The sequence below is a fragment of the Cyrtonyx montezumae genome, unplaced genomic scaffold (assembly GCF_038088225.1).
Source record: "Cyrtonyx montezumae isolate F1298 unplaced genomic scaffold, pur_monq_1.0 scaffold_0, whole genome shotgun sequence".
Lineage (NCBI taxonomy): Eukaryota > Metazoa > Chordata > Aves > Galliformes > Odontophoridae > Cyrtonyx > Cyrtonyx montezumae.
This window is the reverse complement of record NW_027071824.1, coordinates 32,165,484-32,189,543: the sequence shown is the minus strand read 5'-3', so window position 1 is coordinate 32,189,543 and position 24,060 is coordinate 32,165,484. Positions and strand designations below refer to the sequence as shown.

Sequence of the window (24,060 nt, the reverse complement as noted above, 5' to 3'; positions counted from 1 at the left end):
AGCAAGAAAAGGTAAAAAATTCCTACGACATTAAATGTCTGATCTTGCAACTGCCACGACTCCTGCTTGCTCCCACACCGAAGCCCGCTGGCACCCTAACACCAGCGTGCCTCCCACCTGCCTGTGGCCGCCATACACTTGGCCCGGCAGCACCCTGCGCCTCCGGGAGCCCGGCCAGGTTTCTAGGAAATAAAACAAAACATTTCTCTCAGCGGGGTTCCGAGAGCCCGGCCAAACGCGCACCGACAGAGGCTGTCGGAGGCGGGCTGCGGCACGCCAAGGGCAGCACCAGGCGCGGGGTGAGCGGCGGGGGCTGCTCGGGCACAAAGCCGCACGCAGATCCGAACGTGGGCACGGCCGCGCGTGCGCATCAGGGAGAGAGGGGCGGAATGCGAGGCGAGCACGCGACATCCGGGCATTTCGCCCTGCCCCGTGGCCACGCCCCTTCAGAGCCGGGGAAGGAGCCGTCTCGTCCACTCGCGCGCGCGCGTGCCCGTTGGGGGCGCGGCCGGCAGCGGGGCCGCGCGTGAGCCTGGCGCGATCCCGGCGGGGAAAGGGCGCGGCGCGGTGCGGCGGTCCTGCCCTCCTCCGCGTCCTGCTGCCTGCCGAGCGACGGCGACGGGTAAGCTCCGGGGGGCGGTGCCGGCAGCAGCCCCCCGCGGGTGCGCCGCGTCCCCTCCTCCCTGCCCGGCCCCCGCCCGCTGCCGGGGGGAACGGGCCTTGTAGGGTGCCCGCCCCGCCCCCGCGCTCGGCCCTGCCGCAGGCCTGCAGCCGTCTGTCCCGGCACCGGCACGGACGGGGCAGGGTCGGGGGCTGCCCGGTGAGGTCGGCGGGAGCCATTAGTGCGGGCGGGGAGAGGGGAAGAGCGGGAGGAGTCCCCCGGGTGCCGAGCCGCCGTGCTCGGACTATGCGAGAGGTTGTGCTTTTTCAGAATTTCGCTCTGTCTCCGTTTCTTTTGTAATGGGTTGCAGGCCTGTGCTGGAAGCTTCTGTCTGCCACGTAAAGGCGAGGAAGGCTGTGTAGCTGCGCTGCTGTGAGCACACGGGTCGGTGGTCAGCTCGTTGCAAGGCATGCAGAAGAGCGCTGCTGTAGCCCGGCTTGCACGAGTTGTAATGCTGCCGCTGTTTGAATTCTCCAGGGAGAAATCCCGTGGGCTGGAGAGAGGGCTGTCTTTTGTTCTGTAAAGTTCTGCGCAGGTTTGGCCGAGGAGCTTTTCATAATCCTTGCTTCCCTTTTGCTGATGGTGTTGTTATTGTGCCAAAATCGGAGTGTGTGAGCGTGCTGATCCCAAACTGGGCCTGTACTGCTGTAACAACAGCATCACTTTGCTTCTGTTACTGCTTAAACTGCTTAAGGAAGATCTCCCTCTGCTTTGTTTGTTTCTTTCTCTTTTATTATTTTTTCTTTTTCAGAACACTTTTGCTTCAGACTAGGGGAGTGCGCAAATCCTTTCCCTGGGCAGCTGCTGCCATCTGATGCACATCATACAACTTGTGCTGTGATTTGGAGGGATAAGGCTCACGTATACCCAGTGATGCGTGGTGATGAGAATGTTAGCCGTGCTTTTCTGTGGCCTTCTTCTCTGTGCTTTTCTTCCAAAAGTACAAAAAATATTGTTAAGCTCTTTGGTTGCTAAGCAAATTAAGCCAGAAGACTGAGAAATACGCTGGCAACTTTAGCCTGTCTTCTGCTCTGTATGCATCTAAATGGCTTTGAATATTTTTTCAATACTGATCTGCGTGTATTTGGAAACAAAAATGGGTTCACAGTGTGCATTGAGGTTGTTTTGCAAACTGGGACTTTTTGTGAGGTCTCTGTCTCATTATTTTCTCAAGGTGGAGGGTGTTAGAGATAGGAGAATCCTAGCAGAATGGACAAAGTCAAAGCAAGAGCAGTGTCTTTGCTGTGCTTCTTGGATGTTCTTTCTCTTTGGAACTAAATTATTTGTTTACTCAATTAACTTTGTAATTTGCCTCTTCCTTTGATGATAGTAGTGTTATGAGTGATAAGTCTTAACTAGCAGTACCTGGTTGGAAAGTTTCTTGGGAAGATTTCTGGACATTCATAGGCAACCCATTTTTTTTTTTTTAACTTATGTCCTGAAGGGCTTTCCCCAGTACCTATGTTAAGCAGGTGGCTGTGACAGCATAGGGATGTCAGCATCGTAGCAAACACGTGCTTTTCTGTCCAACTGAAATGAAAGAAAACCAGCACAACAATGTAATTTCCTTCTTATAGATGAACACGTTTCTTTGGTGAGTTCTGTCTCAAGTGGAGCAGTGCTGATTGCCTCTAGCAATGGGGTCCAGTGGTACAGAGATGAGCACGAAGTATCACATATCTAATGATGATTTGTACTGGTAACAGTTCTCTTTCAGTTTCCTTATCTAATCAGTAAGGGTAAATATGAGTTTCTGTTGGTGAGACAGTTTGATCATGCAATGATTGAATGTTCCTGAAAGGACCACAAATTAGCGAGGGCTTGAAAGTGAGAGCTTAAAATTGAATGGGGATTATAGAGAAATCTGTGTAAGCTTTCCTGAGTGTTTGGGTGCTGTTTTTCAGTCTGGACTATATAAATCTTGTGGTACAAAACAGACAAAGGGAATCGAAATTGCAAGGGAGCTCTGGATTCTGACTTACTTTGTAAGCTGCTGTTTTTAATAGTTTTGTGGATGACACCTGGCGTGACTCTTTTTCATTTCACTATAATCTGTTAATGCCATTTGAATGTAAAATACCATGCAAACCTTTCCAGCCTGTAGGACAACTATTGAGTAGACTGCAGTGTTGACCAAATGTCAAGCATTGATCTCTAAGCTTAATGTGAAACCATGATGAAAACCTGATAGGTTTAAACTTAAGGCATGAGAACGAGAGGCGCAATGAGAGAAACTCTGTGGTTACAGCTTTGTATAGAACTTAACGGTATTGGTTCAGTGATCTTTGTATAGTGATACCTGGCTGGGACCTCATCACGTATGTGCTGGGAGACAGGTGATGTGGTGTTTTGTTTTGGAAGTTTAAGCTTTCTGTTTGTTTACTTAGAAGCATCTCAAGCATAAACTGGTTTTCCAAAAACCCAGTGGGATAGAGAAATTCGTTGGAATGGCAGGTTATTTGCAAATAGGATCTTTTCAAGAGTGCTTTATTTTCATAACTGTAATGCTCTTGCAAAAACTTCTTTTAGCTGAGTCACTATTGTCATCGGCCATGGAATGTATTTGGATGGGAATGTTCAGCTGGAGTCTATGGAAAAAGTAATAGCTTCGTGCCCACTGACATTTGGGAAGGGTGGTTTACATTGTATCAGAGATCAGAAATTGATGACTTGTACATCCACAAACCTTGCAGGAAGTTGTAGTACAGATCTGTGTGTTTTCCAGTTCTAGGTTTGAGTTACAATCATTGAAAGATCAGCACATAACGTGTTCAGCAGGAGATAAATTCCCAGCTTCCTGCCATGGGCTTTTTGAGAGTGTTTTTTTTCTCTTAAAAAATGGTGGGGGGGTGGGGGGGGGTTCTGCTGCTCCTTGTCATTTGTTTGTTGTGGTTATTGGTTGGTTTTTGTTTCTTTGAAACTGGATATTGCTTTTAAAACCAAGTCGTATAGGAGGGGGAAAAGCCAAACAGGTAATGCAAAAAGTTAAATACCTGAAGATGGATTAGGCTGAAGTTCCTCACATCAACTCTGATCGTGCTGTCCTATTCTTTCTCATCTACTTCAAAGTTTTCCAGCTACTTTAGGACGGTCTTTGTATTTCACTGTTATCTGATGCAGTGGGGAGGAGAGAGGTGGGATGTTAACATTTTTGTATGTTAACTGCTTTTCTAGTAAAGCAGTCAAACTCCGTGCTACTAACAGGGGATAAATACATTTAATAGTAAAATGTCCTTATACGTGCAGAGAATGCTACATCTGTTTTGATTTTAGAGAGTAGTTGTGTTCACGTTCCGTTTTGAAGTAGCTTTCTTATTTTGCTATGGAAACTGGTTCAACTTGTGTAGTAAGACCTGAAGTGATATAGTAACAAGATTTTTGGCCTGATCTCTGTAAATATTAGGATGGGTATTCTGCAGCAATGTGTATGAATTAAAATATTATGTAAGGAAGAAGAATAAGAACTTAGTTTTGTCTTCTTCTGGGTGACTGAAACTACCAACTGTAATGAAGGAAGCATTACATTTTATGAGTTACAGTTCTGATTTCTGAAGATGATTAACTTTCATTTCTGTTTTTCTGTAAGATTTGTGAGTTGATACCCAAGCATTACATTGTTCATTCAGATATATAACCTCTATTCCATCTCTGTTAAATTTTAATAAGTGCATGGGTATGAACACATAGAAGAAGCCTGTTTAGTGAAGAACTTTGTAATATCAAGCAAACAGTGGTTTTTAAATCTGAAGACTGAAGCTGAACAAATGTTAACTAGAATAAAATGCAGTTTAAAGAATAATCAAACTTGAAATGTTTATTTAGTTCTCGAACTGTTGCAGTCTTTAGTTAAAGCTTCATGCGTATTTTTCCTGTGAGAGATTCCTGTTGAGCCAAACCAGAGAGTAAAGTGAAGCAGGTCATAATAGTAACTTTTAAGAGTACTCTTTTCTGGCCTTAAATCTGAGTAACCATCTAGCGTGACCAACAGCTAGCAATGAGCTAGAATGACATTGCAGTTGTAAAGTCTATTAAAAACCTGTTTTTTTTTTCCCTGAAAAAATGCAATAATATTTAACCATTTGTAGCTACAGATAGTTTAGGCAGATTACCTTTTTCAGAGGATTGTACGTATAGAAAGTAATCTATACACCAGAAATCAGACCTTCTTTCTGATCTTGTTTCTTGCAGAGTCTGCAGCAATCAAGGAGTCACACTGAGCTCAAGTTGAGAAGTACTTTACACATGAAATCTACTGGCTCTCTAGCTGACTTTGCCCTGTCACCGACTCAACAGGTAGAGTGCTTTTGTGCCTGAGCCATGCAGCAAGCATAGCTGTTCCTGCTGTGATTGTCCTGTGGCAAAAGGCACATTTAGGCCTTCAGGTTTCTTCTTCGGGGAATGTGTCAAGAAGAATGCATGGCAGATCTGTCACAAAAGTACTCTAACGAAAGTCTGGTAATTTAGGGGTTGATTATTATTAGTAGTATTTTTTAAACATTCTTGGAAATTGATAGCTATAGAGAAAGTTTTCTGTTGTAAAACAAAAGCAATCCAGATACAGAGAGCATAGTGAGTGTCTGCTTCAGTCAAAGCAGTGTTTTGTTTTGGGTTTGGTTCTGGTTTTTTTCATCTGCTGTGATTTGAAAAGAAATATCTCTGTGAATTCTATGAATGGGAGAAAGATGTTTTTACCATTAGGGGAAAAAGGAACTCCTGAAGTGTTAACCAAAAAATGCAAAACACGGGTCAGCTCATGTAATAGGATGTGGTTTTTTTGAGAAGACAGATATAGAAAAGCTCTTCTTTTCAAGATATGCATGTAAAAATTTGGACTTTATTTTTTTCAAATTCTAATGCTCATTATTTTTGCTGTAGTTAGAAATTTCTATTTTGCTTTGTATTTTTTAAGTGATTGGATAACTTTAAATTATGCTTCGTAAAACAGTTCATAATGAGGTTTTGATTTATCCTTTGTGCTATATCAATGATAAAAGTAGAGTCTTGCAGAAGGATGTATGCTTGTGTTTTTCCTTGCATTAAGAAGCCATGTTTTGAGCCTAATTGTTTTCTGCCTCTGTTATGCATTATATGTAAGTTGATGTAGCCTCTTTTGGTAATGGTGAAAGCATACCACGTGAATAGTAGTTCGGGCTTTAGCAGTTGAAGCTTCTTGGTATGTGTTCACTGATTATGAAATAATCTAGACTTAATCTCATATGTCCAATGTGTGCAGTCACTACCAGCCAGGGGTGATGTTGTTGTCTTTGGTGTTCTGGGAGAACTTTTAAAATCTACATTCAGAATATTTGGATTGACAACTGTGATGCACCTAGTTGTAACAGAAGTTGGGGTTGCAGTGTCATTTGTATAGAGCTGAGGTTTGAAGTGTGGCATCTGAGAAGACTTTATTTCCTCGAAGTCTCTCTGATGTAACCAGTTTGATGAGATAAGGCTTCATAAAAACCCTGTCAAGAACTCTTTGAAACTAGAAAAACTGTATTAAAAAATCTATTGCCTCATCTGTAGGGTACTGTAAGATGGCTACATATACTACCCTATTACCTGTGCAACCGTGCTACATAACTTATAAACTTGTCACATCCTCGTAACGTTATTCCACATAACGATCTAGCAGTTTGTGATTTTGAGTGTTGCACTTGAGAATTTCTCACTTGAATGAGTAGTTGGAAATTAGTGTAGCATTAGATTAAAATCTTATCTGCATTGCCTGTCTTCCCAATGCTTTGGAGGGACGTTTAAGTAGGATTTGAGGTGACCTGTTCCCTAATGTGGGAAACAAAGGCTGCACTGGTTTCGGAGAAGCCTCAGAATGAGGCTGCTTAACCTTGGTCTTTGTTGAGTCTTGGTAAGTAGAGTTCGATGAGTTGCCTTTTGTTGCTCACCTCAAGCTGGGGTGGCAGATAGAGATGTCACCTGTCATGCCCCCTATTAGAGTGGCGTCGGAAGACCAAACCTCCACTTTGTTATCCGTCATTAGAAAACTTAATACATCAGAAAAACCCACACCAAGCAACAACAAAAAAATCAACAAATCACTAAAACAACCAAGCAGATAGAACTTCCACAAAAAAAAAAAAGTGAGTGTAGCTGGCAAAACAAAGATACTGTGTCTCCTTTGTGAATGTGAAAGTTTGAGACAGCTGTAGCAAGAAAAGCTTACCTTCTAAAAGACTATAGTTGGTTCAGTAGTTATCTATAGTATTACCAAACCTATTTTTGGCAGAATATTCTGAAATGTTTTTATATTGTTCTTTCTTCTTCTTCTAATGTTATTTTAGCTGCTGAGCTGGTTAAAAATTGAAGATTCAGAAATACTGTGGTGTCTTGTTCAATCTCCAAAACAGCAGAGCATTTTTTAGAATGGTTTGCATACATTTGGTTGCTTGTGGGTGGTTTAGGATGCTCCTGGGAGTTTAAACCTGTCGTACTGCTCGTGTACCTCTGTTCTTCTACTTGAACCGGTATTTTAAGAACCTGTTGGCCCATTTAATCAAATTTGACAGAAGGAAAAGTCTTCAGGACTTAAGAGTTGAGCCTTTATAGGTTTGTTGAATAGAAAGTGTCTGAGTAATAGAGGTTGCAACAGCGGTAATAATTGCTGTGATTTCCTTCTTATTTGGACCAAAGAGTTGACGTGGAGGAGAGTAAGCAGATGGCAGCTTTGCTAAAACTAAGTACACTCATGCTTTGTGGTATAGGGGACAGAGCTCTCACTTCCAGCTGAACTATTGTGCAGTGACTGTTTAAAAATCCTGTTATGCTATTTTAATGTTTGTGTTACAACAGCAACTGAAAATCATGTGGCTGTAGCAGCTGGAATTTTAATCCTTTTAATTATGACAGATTTTCAAAGCATGTTCTGGCTGATTTGGTCAGCTGACTGTATAGTATGTACAATAACATCAAGTGATTGCACAGATTCTGAGACCAGTGGTCACCTCATTGGAACTGGATGTATTTTTAGGTTTCTCTGCTAGTAACAGTCAAGTGTGTGTACTTAAGCATCTCATATGAACTGAACCCAGTTGCTGACACTATGCTATCAGAAAAGGACAGCTGTTCCTTCTTGCTATAGTCAATGATTTGACATTTTGTCTTCTCACCAAATTGTGACAAGAATCACAGTGGGGTCTAAACCCTGTAAATGTTATTTGTGTGTATTTTAATGACATCTGGTTTTCTTCTGGTAAGGGATGGTGCACTTTGCTAGGCCTTCAGTTTTGTCTACTGAAGTAGCTTTAGATTTCGTTTAGTCCAGCAATAACTTTCTTTATCCTTTACCCAACAGTTTTTGCTTGTCAGATAGTGTTTGGGAAGAAGGTGGTGCCTCATGCTCTCTGTGTACTACTAGCAATATCTCATTTGTGGAACTTCAAAGGACAGTGATTCATGTGTGGATACACTTAATCAGTGAATCAAAGAGGTGCTGAGTTCCTTGGTTCACAAGCAGTTCTGCAGCAGGTGCTATGAAGTTAAGGCTTGTGCAGAATATTAGTGAATACCACGCTGATGCTCTGCTGATGTCCAAATAGCTTTTAGATCGTATATTTGACCATGGAGCCACAGAATTCGAATTTTAATAGGAGAAAAACATCTAATGCCAGTATAGCTTCTATAGCTGACAATAAAATTTTAATTTACAGGAACTGAGTAGGGTTTTTTTCTTTCAGAATTTAATTCTGTTTAATTCTTCAGTTGCATAACTGCTTTTTCATTAAAAAAACACCTGTGAACATCTATCAGAATTAACATCTAACTGCTATTAACACATGATATTTTAGAGTCAGATGTGGTCTTCATAAACCATTAGTGATATTTAATGTTTTTATCAGGTTTTCTCTCCTCCTCGCACACTTCAGCATTTCATTTGTCTCTGTGAGGTCATTACATTTTGGTAAGGGTTAGCTTGTGTGAAAGGAGTTTGGAGCTTGAGAAAAGCTAGTATAGTCACACAACTCGGGTTTCACAATCTGACTTGTAAAGACCAAGATAGCGTGCTAGGGAGGAGGATGTTTTACTGTCTTAATAGAATGTACTTCTGTGCAAGCTCACATAGGCTATTTAAAGGTAGTATTTAATGATAGTTGACTAATTTAGGGTATGTCTACACAAATGGTGCAGGCAAACATGAGCCCTGGTTGACTGCATTCAGAGCAGCCTGAATGTAAGCCAGCTTTGGCCTAGAAGCAAGACAGCAGTGCTAGCATAGCCCTGTGCTCTAGCTAACAGACCTGCCTCCTGGTCTAGAAAACAGCTCCATTCTTAGAGTGAGCCAGGGGCACAACTTGTTGCAAAGTAGGTAAACATTTATTTATTTAAAAATATAATTGCGTGTTACTGATCAAATTAAGCCTTGCTGCAACCAGACTGTTTGATGGGAGCCAGACTGTGTTTAGACATACAGAAGGCTGGGCCCTATGAAGACTTTTTATTATCAGGTAACTTGTTTCTTCTCAAGGCTATTTCCATTGTGTCAAGTGCTTTAAAATAGGTGGGTAACCTGAGAGGTTCCTTCTGATCTCCCTTCACTGATTGACTCCAGGAAACCTGGAGTTTGGTTTTAGTATTGATGCAAAACTCCAAGGTTGTTTTGGTCTATCAACGAGTAGACTGTTGTGTTTGTCAGGAATTACTTAAAAAGAAAGCTTTTGGTGGAACTACAAATTAAATTGCATTGTCTCTCCAATAATATCCCCTTTTGATTCTTTACTGAACATTTTTACGATCTTTCTGTTTGTTGCCACCAGACTTGATATGTAAGGTTAAAGTGTGTCATGTGCCATAAAGTTTTGCTCTTCAGCAGATCCGTTAGTCACTACTTTCAGTGACTGATGTGTTTGAAGTATATTACTCAGCATGTAGGTACGGTGAGGAAAATTCAGCTGTGTTTTGCCTGCTAAGTGTAGCACATATGCTTCTTTGTTAGACGTGTTTGGGGAGAGTAGGTGGCTAAAGTATTTGAGTTATCCAAATTACGAGGGACGGAGGGATGAGAACTGATTGGTACTTAAAGTTGGCATGGATTTCAAAGTGTTAAAAGCATACAGCTGAGTGACGTCAGATAGAACTCTATTGAAATGCTTTACATAATTTAGAGTCTCTGAAAAGCTGTTTTGTTTCCTCTTATCTCCAGTTTGAACAAAAGGAATAATACTCATCATTCTTATTTTTACAGTTCAGAGTACTTTTCATTTAAGAAGTCTTAGTGAATTAAAACTGTTTTTAGTGCATTTTTTAGCCAGTGGAAAAAAAAATAAGGAGCCGTTTCTGCTCTATTAATCTTCATTTCTGCAAGCATTTCATTTTTATTAAGATGAAACAGAACAAAAGCAAAACAACAACAACTAACAAACTTTATTTGGAGCTTAGGGAGCGACCAAAAGATGGAACTGAGCAATGTATTTTGAGGTTTGGCTCTGTGTTAGTCACTCTGGTATCTCTGAACTCTAATCCAGTGGTATCACTTGTGCCGGCACGTGGGAGGGTTTGGTCATTTACGTGGGCCTGCACTCAAGCTAGTAAGCAGTTCCAGAGCTTCTGGAGGTATGATACAAAGATGCAAAGTTTTAACTTTTTTTAATCATTACTTGTTATGTGGACTTGCCACGTTAACTCCACACTTTGAACTGCTAGCATTGTAAATAGGGTGAGTGGTAGAATGCGTTAAATAGATTACCTTTTGTGGGCTGAACTAAAGATGTAGCAGTAGGGCTGTTTTGGGCAGAATAGTTTTAATGTCAAAGTTTTCAGTGAAATAAGAGGAGTTAGCAATTATACTCCACACTTAACTACATTTATGCAAAAATATAAAAGTGAAAGAGGAGCTATAGATGAAATTAGTAAGAGTGAACAGCTGTTGTAAAGGACTGCTCTCTGTCAGAAGTGTGTGTGGAGACACAAAGAATAAGTGGGTTGCAGGTTGCCTTAAAGAGAACTGCATGAAGAAGGTGCCTGAAGCTAAAGTGTTAGCAAGTAGCCCAGGCAAGTTTAGTTTAGAGATCTGGATGTTTAGCACAGATGAGGATGAGTCTGGCTTCCTTTATTTTGTGTCCTTTCTCTGGAAGTTGTGTGGTTTATCATTTTAGGTAATAAACGGTCATCAATGATGACGCTTTGGTTTTAGCTGAATCATCTATTTGGATTGGGCAGGGAAAAAGATCTCTTCTTGAGAGAAGATCATTTAATGCTTTTATCTAAGTTACATATTTAATATCTGGGGGCTGTTTGTGCATGTATTCTGATACAAATGCGTATATTTAATTTTTGGGTGAACTTTAAGCACTATTTGAGGTAAAATGTCACCTACTTGTTCTCTTAAAATGACCACTGATCAATCTGTGTTGTTTTAATATACATTTCTTCATATGCATGGAGAACAAAAATGCGAATAACTGTTGGTAATTATTAACAACATTGAGTTAATGTTCTGTGTTTTTTGTTTTTGTCTCCCTTCCCTTCATTCAGAATTGGATTTACAGTCATGGAGGAACATCAGCAACATTTGCACTGTGTAAACTGTGTCAGCCGCCGTTGTATGACCAGACCAGAACCTGGCATTTCATGCGATTTGATAGGCTGCCCACTGGTTTGTGGAGCAGTTTTTCACTCATGTAAAGCTGAGGAACATCGCATTTTATGCCCTCTTGAAAGAGTGCCTTGTCTGAATAGTGGCTTCGGATGTCCCTTCATAGTGGCCCGTAATAAAATCGCTGATCATCTAGAAGTTTGTCCTGCAAGTGTGGTATGTTGCACCATGGAGTGGAACAGATGGCCTGTCAGTTATGCAGACAGAAAATCTTATGAAAATCTTAGCAAAGATGTTGATGAAGTGGAACAGCTAGATATGGCTTTAGCCCTTCAAGACCAGCGCATGTTACTAGAATCACTTAAAGTAGCAACTATGATGTCGAAAGCGGCTGATCAAATGTCAGAATCCAGAGAACAAACGTCTGTCAAAACAAATGCCCCAGATACGGTGTGCTCAAATGGTTTGATACCTGTTGATGAAGAGTCCTATGGAGCACTCTATCAGGCAACTGTAGAAACAACAAGGAGTTTAGCTGCTGCTCTGGATATTCTGAACACTGCTACTAGGGACATTAGTATGTTAAACTCAAGGCTCTGCACATCACCACAGGAAATGAAAGAAGATACTGAGATTAAAGAACAAGCTTCAAATGGCATTATTCAGGATAGTAAGTCTGACCGTGAATATCCAGATGAAGAAAACATTGGAGCAGTTGGGGGAATTAACTTTGACAACCTGCATCAAAATTCACAAATGAAGCAAAATGGCTCTAGTGATACTTGTTATGATGCAATACAAAATCGTGACTTAAATCTAAACCTTCATAACTCCTCGCTATTGTGTAATGGTTTTCATGTAGAAAATGAATGTTCAGAGGTGTTGGACCAGAACAAAGATCTTGGTGTATCTAATTCAGAGTCATCCAATGTAGCAAATGGTGAATGTAATGCATCTCATGATGATGAAGCATTACAGTCTTGCAGTTCTTTCCCTGTAACTTCGCAACTCACAGAAGTAATACCATCTGATCACTTAGTTAATGGCAATGTTAGTCATATGCTGCTTCCCCATAATGCTAATGAAGAAGAAATTTTAGAGAGGCAAGTGGAGCAGGAAAGACTGAGAAATGTAGATGTATTTTCAATTATGCGGCATCGATCGTACAAATTCCTTTGGTCAGCACCAAAAGAAGACAAAGCTGTAGATACATCAGATTTGGAGATAACAGAAGATCCTATGGGTCTTCAGGGAATTGATCTAATCACTGCAGCTCTGTTGTTTTGCCTAGGAGACTCTCCTGGAGGTAGGGGAATATCAGAAAGTCGCAGTGTTGATGTGTATCGTGTTGACTTTGGGACCCAAACATTTTCTCTCCCATCAGCTATATTGGCCACAAATACAATGGTGGGGGAAATAGCTTCAGCATCTGCGTGTGATCATGCCAACCCACAGCTCTCAAATCCGAGTCCGTTCCAGACCCTTGGACTGGATTTGGTATTGGAATACGTGGCTAGATACCAAACAAAACAGCGTTCAATGTTTACATTTGTTTGTGGACAGTTATTTAGGAGGAATGAATTTTCTTCTCATTTTAAGAATGTGCATGGTGACATTCATGCTGGCCTTAATGGCTGGATGGAGCAGAGGTGTCCCTTGGCATATTATGGGTGTACATATTCTCAACGAAGGTTTTGTCCTTCAACACAAGGGGCAAAAATTATTCACGACCGCCACTTACGGTCATTTGGAGTTCAGCCTAGTATATCTACAGTATTAGTAGAACCGGCGAAAAGCTGCTTAATTGGACTACACAATGACCATTTGAGTAGTCTACCTTTTGAGGTTTTGCAGCACATTGCTAGCTTTCTAGATGGCTTTAGTTTATGTCAGCTTTCAAGAGTGTCACGTTTAATGAGAGATGTGTGTGGAAGCTTGCTTCAAGCACGTGGAATGGTGATACTGCTTTGGGAGAAGAAAAAGTACCCAGATGGAAGTTCTTCTTGGCAAATAAAAGAAAAGGTAAGTTAGTTTTGGTGGCAAAAGGGAAAATATTAATTTGATCGTCCCTGCTTCTCTATTAATATTTTTCCTGATCTAATGTTATTAGTGATTTTTGGTATGACACACCTTCAAGAAACAGATACAATTAGCGAAAATGACTAGCAGTTTGGTGCAGTTTTTCACGTACTTCAAGAATTAAAGTAGTGTCTGCCCATTTTTATTCGGTGTAAATTAACATTTTAAAATCTTGGAAAAATTATGGGTTTTAGTTTTTACTTCATTATTTTATTTAATATTAAATATTCCATGAGAGTGGGAAAGTTGCCTACAGAGTTTGCATCTCTTGCATTTATACTGTTTTAAGCAATTTCGCTTTTTGTTCAACTGTTCAGATCTTAATTTATTGCCATAATAGATTGCCTTAAGTATATAAATTATTTCTAAAGCCTTTGAGTGACCTTTGTAAATCGTTTCTCAATCTTACCACCCTCGAAAGCGCAGAGTATTCACAGCAATCATTTGGAATTAAGGAAGTTGGTCATTTCACAAATGGATAATTTTCTAATGAAGTAACCAGTCATGACCAGTAATTATGATAATGTATCACTTTATCATTTTACTTCTGATAGCACCTCCTTTATGGGCACACACACACAAAAATTATTGGCTGGCTTTCTTTCCAGCATTCAGAGCTAACTGGTAATCTGAATCAGCCTGAAACTGACTATCCAAAGCTTGGACTCTTGCATGGTTTTGTCGTATTGATATTTATTGACCCAAAACATGTCTTGAAAGTATAGCACAAACACTGAACCTCCTGAGTTCAGATGCTTTAAAACATTTTGAGCCTGTGTGCAACTTGTTTTCTAGGTTTGGCGGTTCAGTACAGCCTTCTGTACTGTGAATGAGTGGAAGTTTGCTGACATCGTAAGCATGGCTGACCACCTGAAGAAGTGTAGCTATAATGCTGTAGAGAGAAGAGAGGAGGCTGTTCCACTGCCATGTATGTGTGTAACACGAGAACTCACTAAAGAAGGACGTTCACTGCGTTCTGTTTTGAAACCTGTACTTTAAATATTGCAGCCACTCCAGTTGCACATACACTCAAGCACCTGACATAACCTCGGTAATATTACGTGACACTTTATTAATGTACTAAAGATACTTTCTAGCTAAATCTACTCTGTCACTGTGTATATAAGGTTTGAAGTGACATTTATTTTTATAATACTGTTTAGCTGGAAAGTAATGAAAGTTGCCTTAACGTTTGAAAAATTTGGAACTTGCTGGACAGGGTAGTTTTATCTAACTTATGTAATTTAAAAAAGGAATCCTAAGGTGTGTTTTTTTTTAATTCACTGGTGCCCATGTTGCTGTTGACTGATAACATTTCAAAAATGGCCTCTAAATGGTATGCATGTTTAGATGGGAAACCTTGAATCATACTGAGACAAAATCCTGACCAAATGCACTTTCTGCATTTGGTCAATTTTTCTTCACAAATTGTGATCCAAGTATTTGAAAGATGAGGAAGAATTTAAAACTTCATGGTAGATATCTCAGACACTCAGCATTAAAGCACATCTTTAGTTGTGAAATCAGTGTTCTAGTGATATTCCTCATTAACAGGTGACCCAGGAAAAGCTTTTGAAAAATTTTTTAGGAATGATCTAAGTGAGTTCAGATTTACAGCAGCTTAATTTTTAGTACAACTTTCTTTGACATGTCAAAAACGATTACTTTTCTTCTGAGCTATTAACAGCTACATCACTTATGGGAGCAAAACTTTTCGAGCTAAAAACATGGAATGCTAGTTTTATTCTCACACCTACAATGACACCCGATTTAAAATGTTTCTCCTTGTCCTGCGATTGGCTGAGGGTTAAATTGCTTGAGCAGTCAGAAATTCAAAGTATGTGATGAACATTGATGACCTTATAACGCAGCTAATGAAAGGGCTTTACTTGTTTTATGGTATTGTGAGATGTATTGTCTCCTTTTCTGTTAATTTGTCTAGAAAATGCTGCTTTTTTTTTTTGAGGAGCATTTGAAATTACTGGTATGTAAATCAAATGTATCATCTTCATAAGATGAGACATGATTTGTTAATTGCATAAAGCATATCAGAAATGTCTATTCAACCACATCTGTTAAGTGAACAGTCTTCCATAATAAAAGATCTTGCAAAGCATAGGGAATACATGCTATGAGAAATACCCTGGTATAGCAAAACTGTAATTACTTGAACTGACTTTCCAACTTGTTTGTATTAATGTTGGTGTCTCTAGTTTGTTGCACTTAGCAACTGTGCCACAAAGCTAAAACAGAAACAGACCAGAGCTTAGAACAAAGAAATACAGTACGTATTTCCATTGTAGGAAAAAATAAGAGATTAATAGGGAGGAGATGTTTACAAAAATGGCTAAATTTATTACTTGTAACTTCTGTACTGGACAGCTGTTTATGGCTAGTCTGGCTGCAGTTCACAACTTTGGTATCTGTGCGTTTCCCATTCTGGGTCCGGTCCAGCTAAACATTCACTGCCTTTTTCTATCCAGAGTGCTAAGAGTGCCCAGGAAAAAGCAAAAATTAAAGAACAATTGAAACTAATTCTTTAGTGCCATGAGTTTGAATTACAAGAGCTCAAACAGAAGCTCTACCTGGATCCTGAAGCTACAAGTTCTCTTTCCATACTTTCTAACTTCTTTTGGTTGAAGAGAGGAATTGAGTAAACCTACCAGAGAAGTCAACAGTATTTGTGGTAATCTCAGCTGTTACCACAGTTATGTGGAAAGGAGAATTTTAGTACAAATCTAACCAACTGGGTTTTAGGAAGGAATTAAAAAATAAAGAAAGAAAAACAATAAAAAATAAAAACAGCAACCCTGTTCTTTTAGGGCATTGAAATGCTTACTACCCAAAAATTCTTCAGTACAAGGCAGGAGAGTGACTTTAATCAGTTCTTTACTTTTAGCTCTAATGGCTCCTTGCTGCTGCTCTCCTATGTTTGAAAGTAGCTGTGACTGGAGGGATCCTGACTGCTGAGGAGCTTTATGGTTGAGTTTATGCTGAAATCTACTTAAAAACATCTGTCTTGGTCAGCAGTGTGGTGGTTTTGGTACTTAGCATCCTTCATAACTACCCAGAACCTTGATAAGTGATGGTAGGCGGGCATGTATCTTCGTTCCTTAGGAAAAGAGGGTATCCAGATGTAGGAGCTGGTGTTGGTAGAATCTCACTCGTAGCACAGTGCAGATCTACATCTAAAGTATCTGTTGTTGATTTATTGAAATGAACTTTTTAAGTACTCAGTGTTCTTCTTAAGAAATAACACTACTTCTCAATTCATGCACTTTTGTTTTCAAATGTAGATACAGGCTTTTTTTGTTAAGTTAGTTTTATTTTTTATGAGAATCCAGAGCTATTAAAATTATCGATGTTGTAAACAAAATCTCTGCCTTGTAAACTGCTGCAATTGCAGGAATACAATATAGTTAGGATAAAACTTTTTTTTTTTTTTACACTGCTATGCAGTTCATAAAACATCTATGGTGTATAGTCAATCTATCCAAATGTGGTTTGTTCCCATTTGCCCTTCAATTTTAAAAATGTCATATCCCTTTCTTGGTACATTATCCTTACACCATACATAGACAGCTGTTCCAGTCTTCCTTTTACTTGATACCACATTGCTACTTTGTTTAAAATGTTTTCAATCATTATGCAATTTTTTTTTTTTGCAATGTCTGTTGAAATCCTAATAAAACTTTTGGAGTTTCTCTTTTAGTACGACTCTTGTTTTTTTAAAGCCTTTCAGTATTCAAATACGGTGCTCAGTGTCTGCTAATCTGTAGGATTCCAATAAATACTTGAAAAATCAAATTCCATAAAGGAATCCATTTTCTTGCAAATCATGCAGCATTTAAATATTTGTAATTAATATACATCTGCTTCACATTGAAGATCGGTCATTCCTTCTTAGACTGTAGACCTGTTTCCATTGCTTTAATCTATTAAATGCTATAGATTTTCATCTGCAATGAAAGATTCAGTGATGCTGCACTGACTCTTTATTGTACCTGAAGGTTTTTTTCTGAATAAGTTGGAAAGATTACCGGATGAAGTATAGAGGTTTACAATACTTCTTTGCAAAGGACAATTTTCAGTGTATTGTTTCATTTAATTTTTTTCTATAGAAAGCTCTTGCTTGAAGAGCAGCAAAAAAACCTAGGGTGGCTTTTAGAGAATAGTTGCAGTTCTGATTGTTTGTGGAATGGCACAATGCAAAACAAAACTTCTATGAAGTCATAGAATCATTAAAATTGGAGTGGAAGGCTGAGCAGGAATTTGATAGTTGGCCCTGCGATTTGCTCCATAAGTAAACTGACAGTCTTCAAAAATAAAAATGTACCTATGCTTCGTAACTCTGATAACTAATAAATGATTCTAAACTGTGCTTAGTACTGTGCTGTGTGGCTCACTGTTTTTTGACCACCATTAGACGCTTTTGGCTGTTCTGCTTTTTGTACAGGTGTACCCAAGGTGCCATGTTTAGCCTTTTCTTCTCCGTAAGTGTATTTAGACATTCTACTATGCTATAAGGAAATCATTTTTGTCTTGCTTTAATTTCCTTGATGCCTCAAGTGTTTCAGAAGATTTGCCTTTTACTAGTTTTTAAATGTGCTTGCTAAAACTCTTCATAGGGTCCTATGTGGTGAACACGCTTTACCAAAGAAAGATGTAAAATAAATGGAGAGTTTGATGCTTTCTGTAATAACAGAAAGGTGATTCAAATTCTTACAATCACAAGGGCTGTTCAGGCATCTTTGGTCATCTTCAGATGAACGAAGTGTAGTGGTTGTTTACAGCATGGAGAGAATGCTGTGTTCAGGTAGTGTTTATAAACAAGTTGCAACATGTAATTAGAGACAGTTTGAAGAATGAAGCTTCCTTAGCATGGCTGTTATGCATGCAGTGAATATTGCAATAATGCAAACTAGAGAGGAAAACTGAATGGAGAAATAGGCTTACCATACGAGGGCATCCATTTCCAGCACAGAAAATTCCTCTTCTGCCTTGATGGTTTCTGAGAGTGCAGAGGGTTTCAGGCTTGTGTATTCTGCAGCTGTTTCTACTGATGACTCATCTGTCTTTCTATTATAACAGGAGTTACCCTGCTGCTACTTTAGCTCTATACTGCAGTTCAGTTATAAGCTGTCTTCAAGTGCTACCTGTATTCCCCAAGCAAGTGTTGGCTATGCAGTCCTCTACTGAATACAAATATGTATTTGCTGCAGGTTCTACCTGCTGGTGGTGTCAGAGGCAGTATTTCATAAGGGTAATAGGGAAATAAGATCCTTCTGATATGGAGAATTTACCTGCTTGCTCTTATCAGCCTTTCACAGAAAAAGGGAACAAAAGATGTATTAGGGTATGGAAGGAGCAAAATGAGGAGACTGATAGTTGTCACTTGCTAATAGCTGCTGGTAGAGTGACAGTCTAGAAAACATCTTTAGTCATCATCAGATGTGTTACAGTATGTGAGCAGAAGTCCTCACCTCTGTCATTTTGACAAACCAAGTGCAACAACATGTACTGGTAGGTATGCAGACTAGAAACAGGTAGAAAAATGTCTGCAAAATAGGCATGTGTGACTTCAATTGCAAAATACAGGAGGATCACACACAAAAAAACCCTCAAGTAATCAAAACTAGCACTTCCCAAGGTTTGATTCACTTTAACACAACATTTGTAAAATCAGTCAGAAAAATGTGATTTCTGTCTCATTGTTATTTTAGTACTCTGGTGCAAAGTTTCATCCTAACTGTGGTGATATTTCTCTAAAATCATAAAATGAATATAATACGTGTATGATACAACATTATTTCAGCTTGACTGTGTCATGAATTAGTAACGAACTGAGTATTTTACAGTATTAAAGTAATGGAACACAAAAAATAGATTGCAATACTTGCTTTTTGTGTAATATTTGCTTCCTCCAAAAGTTACATTTTCAAGCGTATAAAAAACAACAACAAAAAAGGTTTGGTTTTAAGTTTATTGTGGTTTAAATGGAGAAAATTATACTAGCAACATGAAGGTTGGGATTTATTAGTACTTTCATGTGAACACCACAGCAAAGGGTTAGGCAGCAGAACAAAACTAATCTGATTATGCGATCAGTTAGTGTAGGAGCAATCGAGGACCTGACATTAGCATATGTTGGACTTTGCTCAGAAGTGTTAGTGTTTGACAGTTACTAAGTGTGTAATTGTTTGAATATTGTGCACATATTCAACAACTACATTGTGTTCAGTACATAATTCTGGCGGCCTTGGCAGCAGATGGGAAATAATTTATCAGTGAGATTTGAACCTTGGCTAAGGTAAAAACATGCCTGTTAAATACTGTGGCAGCCGTTTAAGAGCCTCAGCTGTCAGTGAATGCCTCATTGTGTGTTTCAAGTGTGAGGGAAGGGATGAGTGGTACCTCTTTGTCTAAGCAAGGTGGCTTCTGCAGTGAGAAGAGTTTCATATTGTATCTCACTGTACATACTGTTTTTTGATGCAGATGAGGAGGATGCTTCTTATCACCAGTTTATTCTCTGTTGAAGCTAACAGCCTTTTTGATGGCTATGATTTTAGAAAATTGAACCTTTATGGTTGATCTTTTTTATGCATGGTACCCTGCCTTTCCAAAGTAAATGTTTCTCCCTGGGATACAGTTTTACTGCAAATGAAAACAGGAAATTTCTGCCTAATTCGTCCTAAGCTATGTGTATCCGAGATTGAGGCTCTCTATCTTTGTGGTATAAGGCATGCTTTACCTTGAACAGGATTGTGTTGTGTTTGTGGCAAAATTCTGGTAGTGAGGAGGCAGCAGTGGTGGCCTCTGAGAAGACTCGTGGGGCTGCTCCATGCCAGCCATTTGGTCCTGGCTGTCCCTGCAGTGCTCCCCCTGCTGGTTTAAAGCAGAGCTGGTGGTGCCATTGTGCAAACGCATTTAGGAAAGGCTAAAGAAATTCCACTGTGCGGCAGCTGAGGGAAAGAGGAGCAAGGAAAAAATGGAAGAAACAGCCCTGCAGACATCCTGCTATTTCCAGTGGGATTTGGAAGGCATGCACAAGGGCTTGAGAAGATGAGATGCAAGGTTCACTGTTGTTTGTTTGTACCATATATGAGACTACAGTGTCCTATGACTAAGGAGACAGACAAGCACTACCCCTGCTACTATGAAGAGGAAGGGCCTGATCTTCAAAATGCATACTTTGTTAATTAGTCAAGATAAATGGTAAATTGCTGTGAGTACAGATAGGCTCTCATTAAAAATGTATTTGTGAATCCCCACTCTAGAGGGACTTAAGGCACAGCCTGACTTGTGAATATTCTCCTTGAATTTTAAGCCACTTCTGACTGACAGCAGTTGGATGAACTTAGTGTTAATTAAGATGGTTACTGAGATCAATGCTCAAAGGGGTTGAGTAGACCCAGCAGAGGTCAGGAAAAAGTTGACAAAAGGCAACCTGAAATGTGTTGTGCTATTTATGTACCTGATGGTTACATTAAGATTATATGAGCATGTTTTTCTTCCACACTTGATGCAGCACATCAGGTTAGATAGACTACTTGCATTGATGCAAGTAATGTTTGTGGAGTTGTGATCAAGCCCAAATTAACCTGGGGAGAGACTGGAGAAAGTGCAGAGAACATTACCAGCTGCATGCTGTTCCCTAGGGACTCATCTGTGATAAGGCACAGGGTCCTGCACTTTGGCCACAATAACCCCATGCAGTGCTATAGGCTTGGGGCAGAATGGCTTGAAGAATGTAGAGAGGAAAAGGACCTGGGGGTGTTGGTTGATGCTCGGCTCAACATGAGCCGGCAGTGTGCCCAGGTGGCTAAGAAGGCCAACAGCATCCTGGCCTGTATTAGAAATAGTGTAGCCAGCAGGAGCAGGGAGGTGATCATCCCCCTGTACTCAGCTCTGGTACGGCCGCACCTCGAGTACTGTGTTCAGTTTTGGGCCCCTCACTACAAGAAGGACATTGAGGCCCTGGAGCGTGTTCAGAGAAGGGCAACAAAACTGGTGAGGGGCCTGGAGCACAAGTCTTATGAGGAGCGGCTGAGGGAGCTGGGATTGTTTAGTCTGGAGAAGAGGAGGCTCAGAGGAGACCTTATTGCACTCTACCACTTCCTGAAGGGGGGTTGTGGTGAGGAGGGGGTGGGCCTCTTCTCCCTGATAAGTAATGACAGGACGAGAGGGAATGGCCACAAGTTGCGCCAGGGAAGATTTAGATTAGACCTGAGGAAGCATTTCTTTTCTGAAAGAGTGGTCAGGCACTGGAATGGCCTGCCTAGGGAGGTGGTTGAGGCACCATCCCTAGCGCTGTTCAAGAAGTGTTTAGATGAGGTGCTAAAGGACTTAATTTAGTAGTTGGGTAGAGATAGTGATAGGAGGATGGTTGGACTAGATGATCTTATAGGTCCTTTCCAACCTTATGAACTTATGAACTTATGAAGGCAGTCTCCTGCTCCCAGACCTGTGTGACCACGTACAGCTTGGCTAATGACATACTGCTCCACAATAATGTGATTGAGGAATTGCAGCAGGATGTGCTGGGAGCCAAAATCCAGCCTGTGCCATCAGTGATCCCATCATAGCCAAATGCACTCCCCCAGCAGGTTTGTAATTCCTAATTCTCCCTTTGGTATTAAATGCTGTTCTGTTGTTACTGTTGTTTTTTTCATAAGCCTGAAATTAACCATAAAAGTCACAATTTTTTTCAAAGCACTTTGAAGCCAGTATTTAAAAAGATCTCTAAAGTTGCTGTTAAATTTTAAGTGGGTGTTCTGACAAATTCATCCATTCTGCAACTTGGGTGAGGGGAAAAAAAAACTTTATTTATTGCTCCCTGCGGACCACATGGATGTAATCACATCAAAATGAAATGAAGTGTTAAACGTGTAACATTTGTGTGAGTGCCTTTTATGCTTAGTTTGATCAGTATATCATACATTTGTCAGTTTCTATTTCTTTGAATTTATGCAGGTGGTAACGCTACAGCAAAGCAGGTATTAATAAATACGGAACAATAAATGTAAGACAAAAATAATTGTTCTGCAGCAGTATGGACAGAAATCTAAATAGATTAACTTGTTTACTTGGGAAAGAATGCCAGCAACTTGTTTATATGACTTTGAAGTACTTCAGTGAAAAACGATGCCAGCTGGATTTGTTATGTGAACAAAACTTCCAACAGATTTTTTTAGTATTTTGGTCTCAGAAGAACAGGCTTTAGATTGTTAGCAGTGGGAATACTTGTGCTGTACATTTCCATGTTCTGGCATATGGTGATGCTCTTAGTAAATGTACAGAGAATAGGTGTTCTGGAGAAATGAGTGGATTCCGTTGACTTCCATGCAGGTTTCAGAGTGTTCTAAACCAGGTCAGACTGGCTGCTGCTTTAAATGCGTCTCAGTTGTAGCACAAAGTAGTAGTTCTCTAAGTCTGAAATGAGCTCTTGTGGGTGATAATATGCAATTCATCCATCACTCTAGTCAGCTGCCAAGTAACAATTTAGTAGCTTTATACTTCTCTGCTTGATGACATGTCCCTAAATAAGAAGCTGTTGTATTTGCAAGTGTTTGTGAAAAGCAGAGATTTGCAATGTTCAAGTAGATGTGTTTAATACCAAAATTAGCGGCTGAAATTTCATTAACCACTTAAAGTTTTTAGTTGATTGTATGTGGACTTGAATGAAAACAATATTTCTCTTTAAAGAGCTCAGACTTAGCCTCTCCAGAAGTGTACAAAGTCCAGAAAATGAACCACTTCTTTTTGTTGTTCCCTTTATTTCTTTCCATTTCCTTGCACAGCTCTAAAAAATATCCCACTATCTGTTCCCAGTGAGACTCCCAATTCGAAGTCATACTAGCCTGAATTACATGTGTAAAACACTATTTCTTAATAGCTGTTTAAATGGCAATTAGTTCTATTTTCATTAAGTTGTTAAGAAAAAAGGAAATAAAAGGTATACTTCTACAGGCTCAATCCTTTCTGTGCTGATAAAATCAATAGAGGGTACGGTTTTATCTGTTAGCTCTAATAACTGAAGTCTTAGCTATAGGCTTCTAAATCTGAATGCTTTCCTAGAGTCACTTTCAATTTTGCCACTGGTAAGTGAAGGCACTGGCAGCCAGTGTTTTGCATTTTACATATTTTAAATAAGAGGAAAGACAAACCTTCCAAGGCCTAGTGTTCTAAACATATCAGAGAACCTCACGTGCTGAGACAGATTGGTTTAAGTTTTTCTACAGAGACAATGAAGACGAGAATGATACAAATACTGATCTGTGCTCTCTCTTTAAAGAAAACAAAAATGAGGAGCATTAGATTATTTTAATTCAGCTGTTCCAACAGAAAACCCCACCTTGACTCAGCTGTTTTGCCAGGCAAACACCACTCGGCTCAGTTTTTGCAATATTTTTAGTTTATCTGAAAAGATGTAAGGCTCATGTTTGTTAGTAGAGACAGAAGAAAAAATTACTCAAGTTCTCCTATAGATGGTTGGTGTGTATGAGTGTGGGTAAGACTGCGACTGCCATCTCATCTGTAGTGCTTGGCTTCAAGGCTTCTGTAGCATGGCTTATTCAACCAGCCGCACAACGCAACACGCTTGTTTTTTATCAAGTATTGAGATTGGTAACTTTGCCAAACCGTTTAGTTCCACCCCACAGCCAAATGGTTGATAAATACCAACAAGTATCTGTAGATGGTTACTAAGGAAACATGCATATCAACATGCAAATATTAAAGATGCCTTTCATGAGTGTAATCACTTGCTGAAAAC

At 39.8% G+C, this 24,060-nt stretch overlaps 1 protein-coding gene across 3 annotated transcripts in view; it reads left to right on the top strand.

Annotated features, from left to right (window-relative positions):
- Positions 1-497: 497 nt before the first annotated feature.
- FBXO30 (F-box protein 30) overlaps positions 498-24,060 on the top strand; it is a 352,871-nt gene continuing 329,308 nt past the window's right edge. The window contains exons 1-4 of one of the 3 annotated variants that reach the window (XM_065731605.1): positions 498-622; positions 4,850-4,954; positions 11,147-13,229; positions 14,082-15,372. In XM_065731605.1, coding sequence (XP_065587677.1) covers positions 11,163-13,229; positions 14,082-14,285 — 2,271 coding nt within the window. In that variant the 5' untranslated portion in view covers positions 498-622; positions 4,850-4,954; positions 11,147-11,162 and the 3' untranslated portion in view covers positions 14,286-15,372. Of the gene's footprint in view, positions 623-832; positions 917-4,849; positions 4,955-11,146; positions 13,230-14,081; positions 15,373-24,060 lie in introns of those variants that run through there. The other 2 variants (XM_065731614.1, XM_065731623.1) reach the window with 2 other exon arrangements.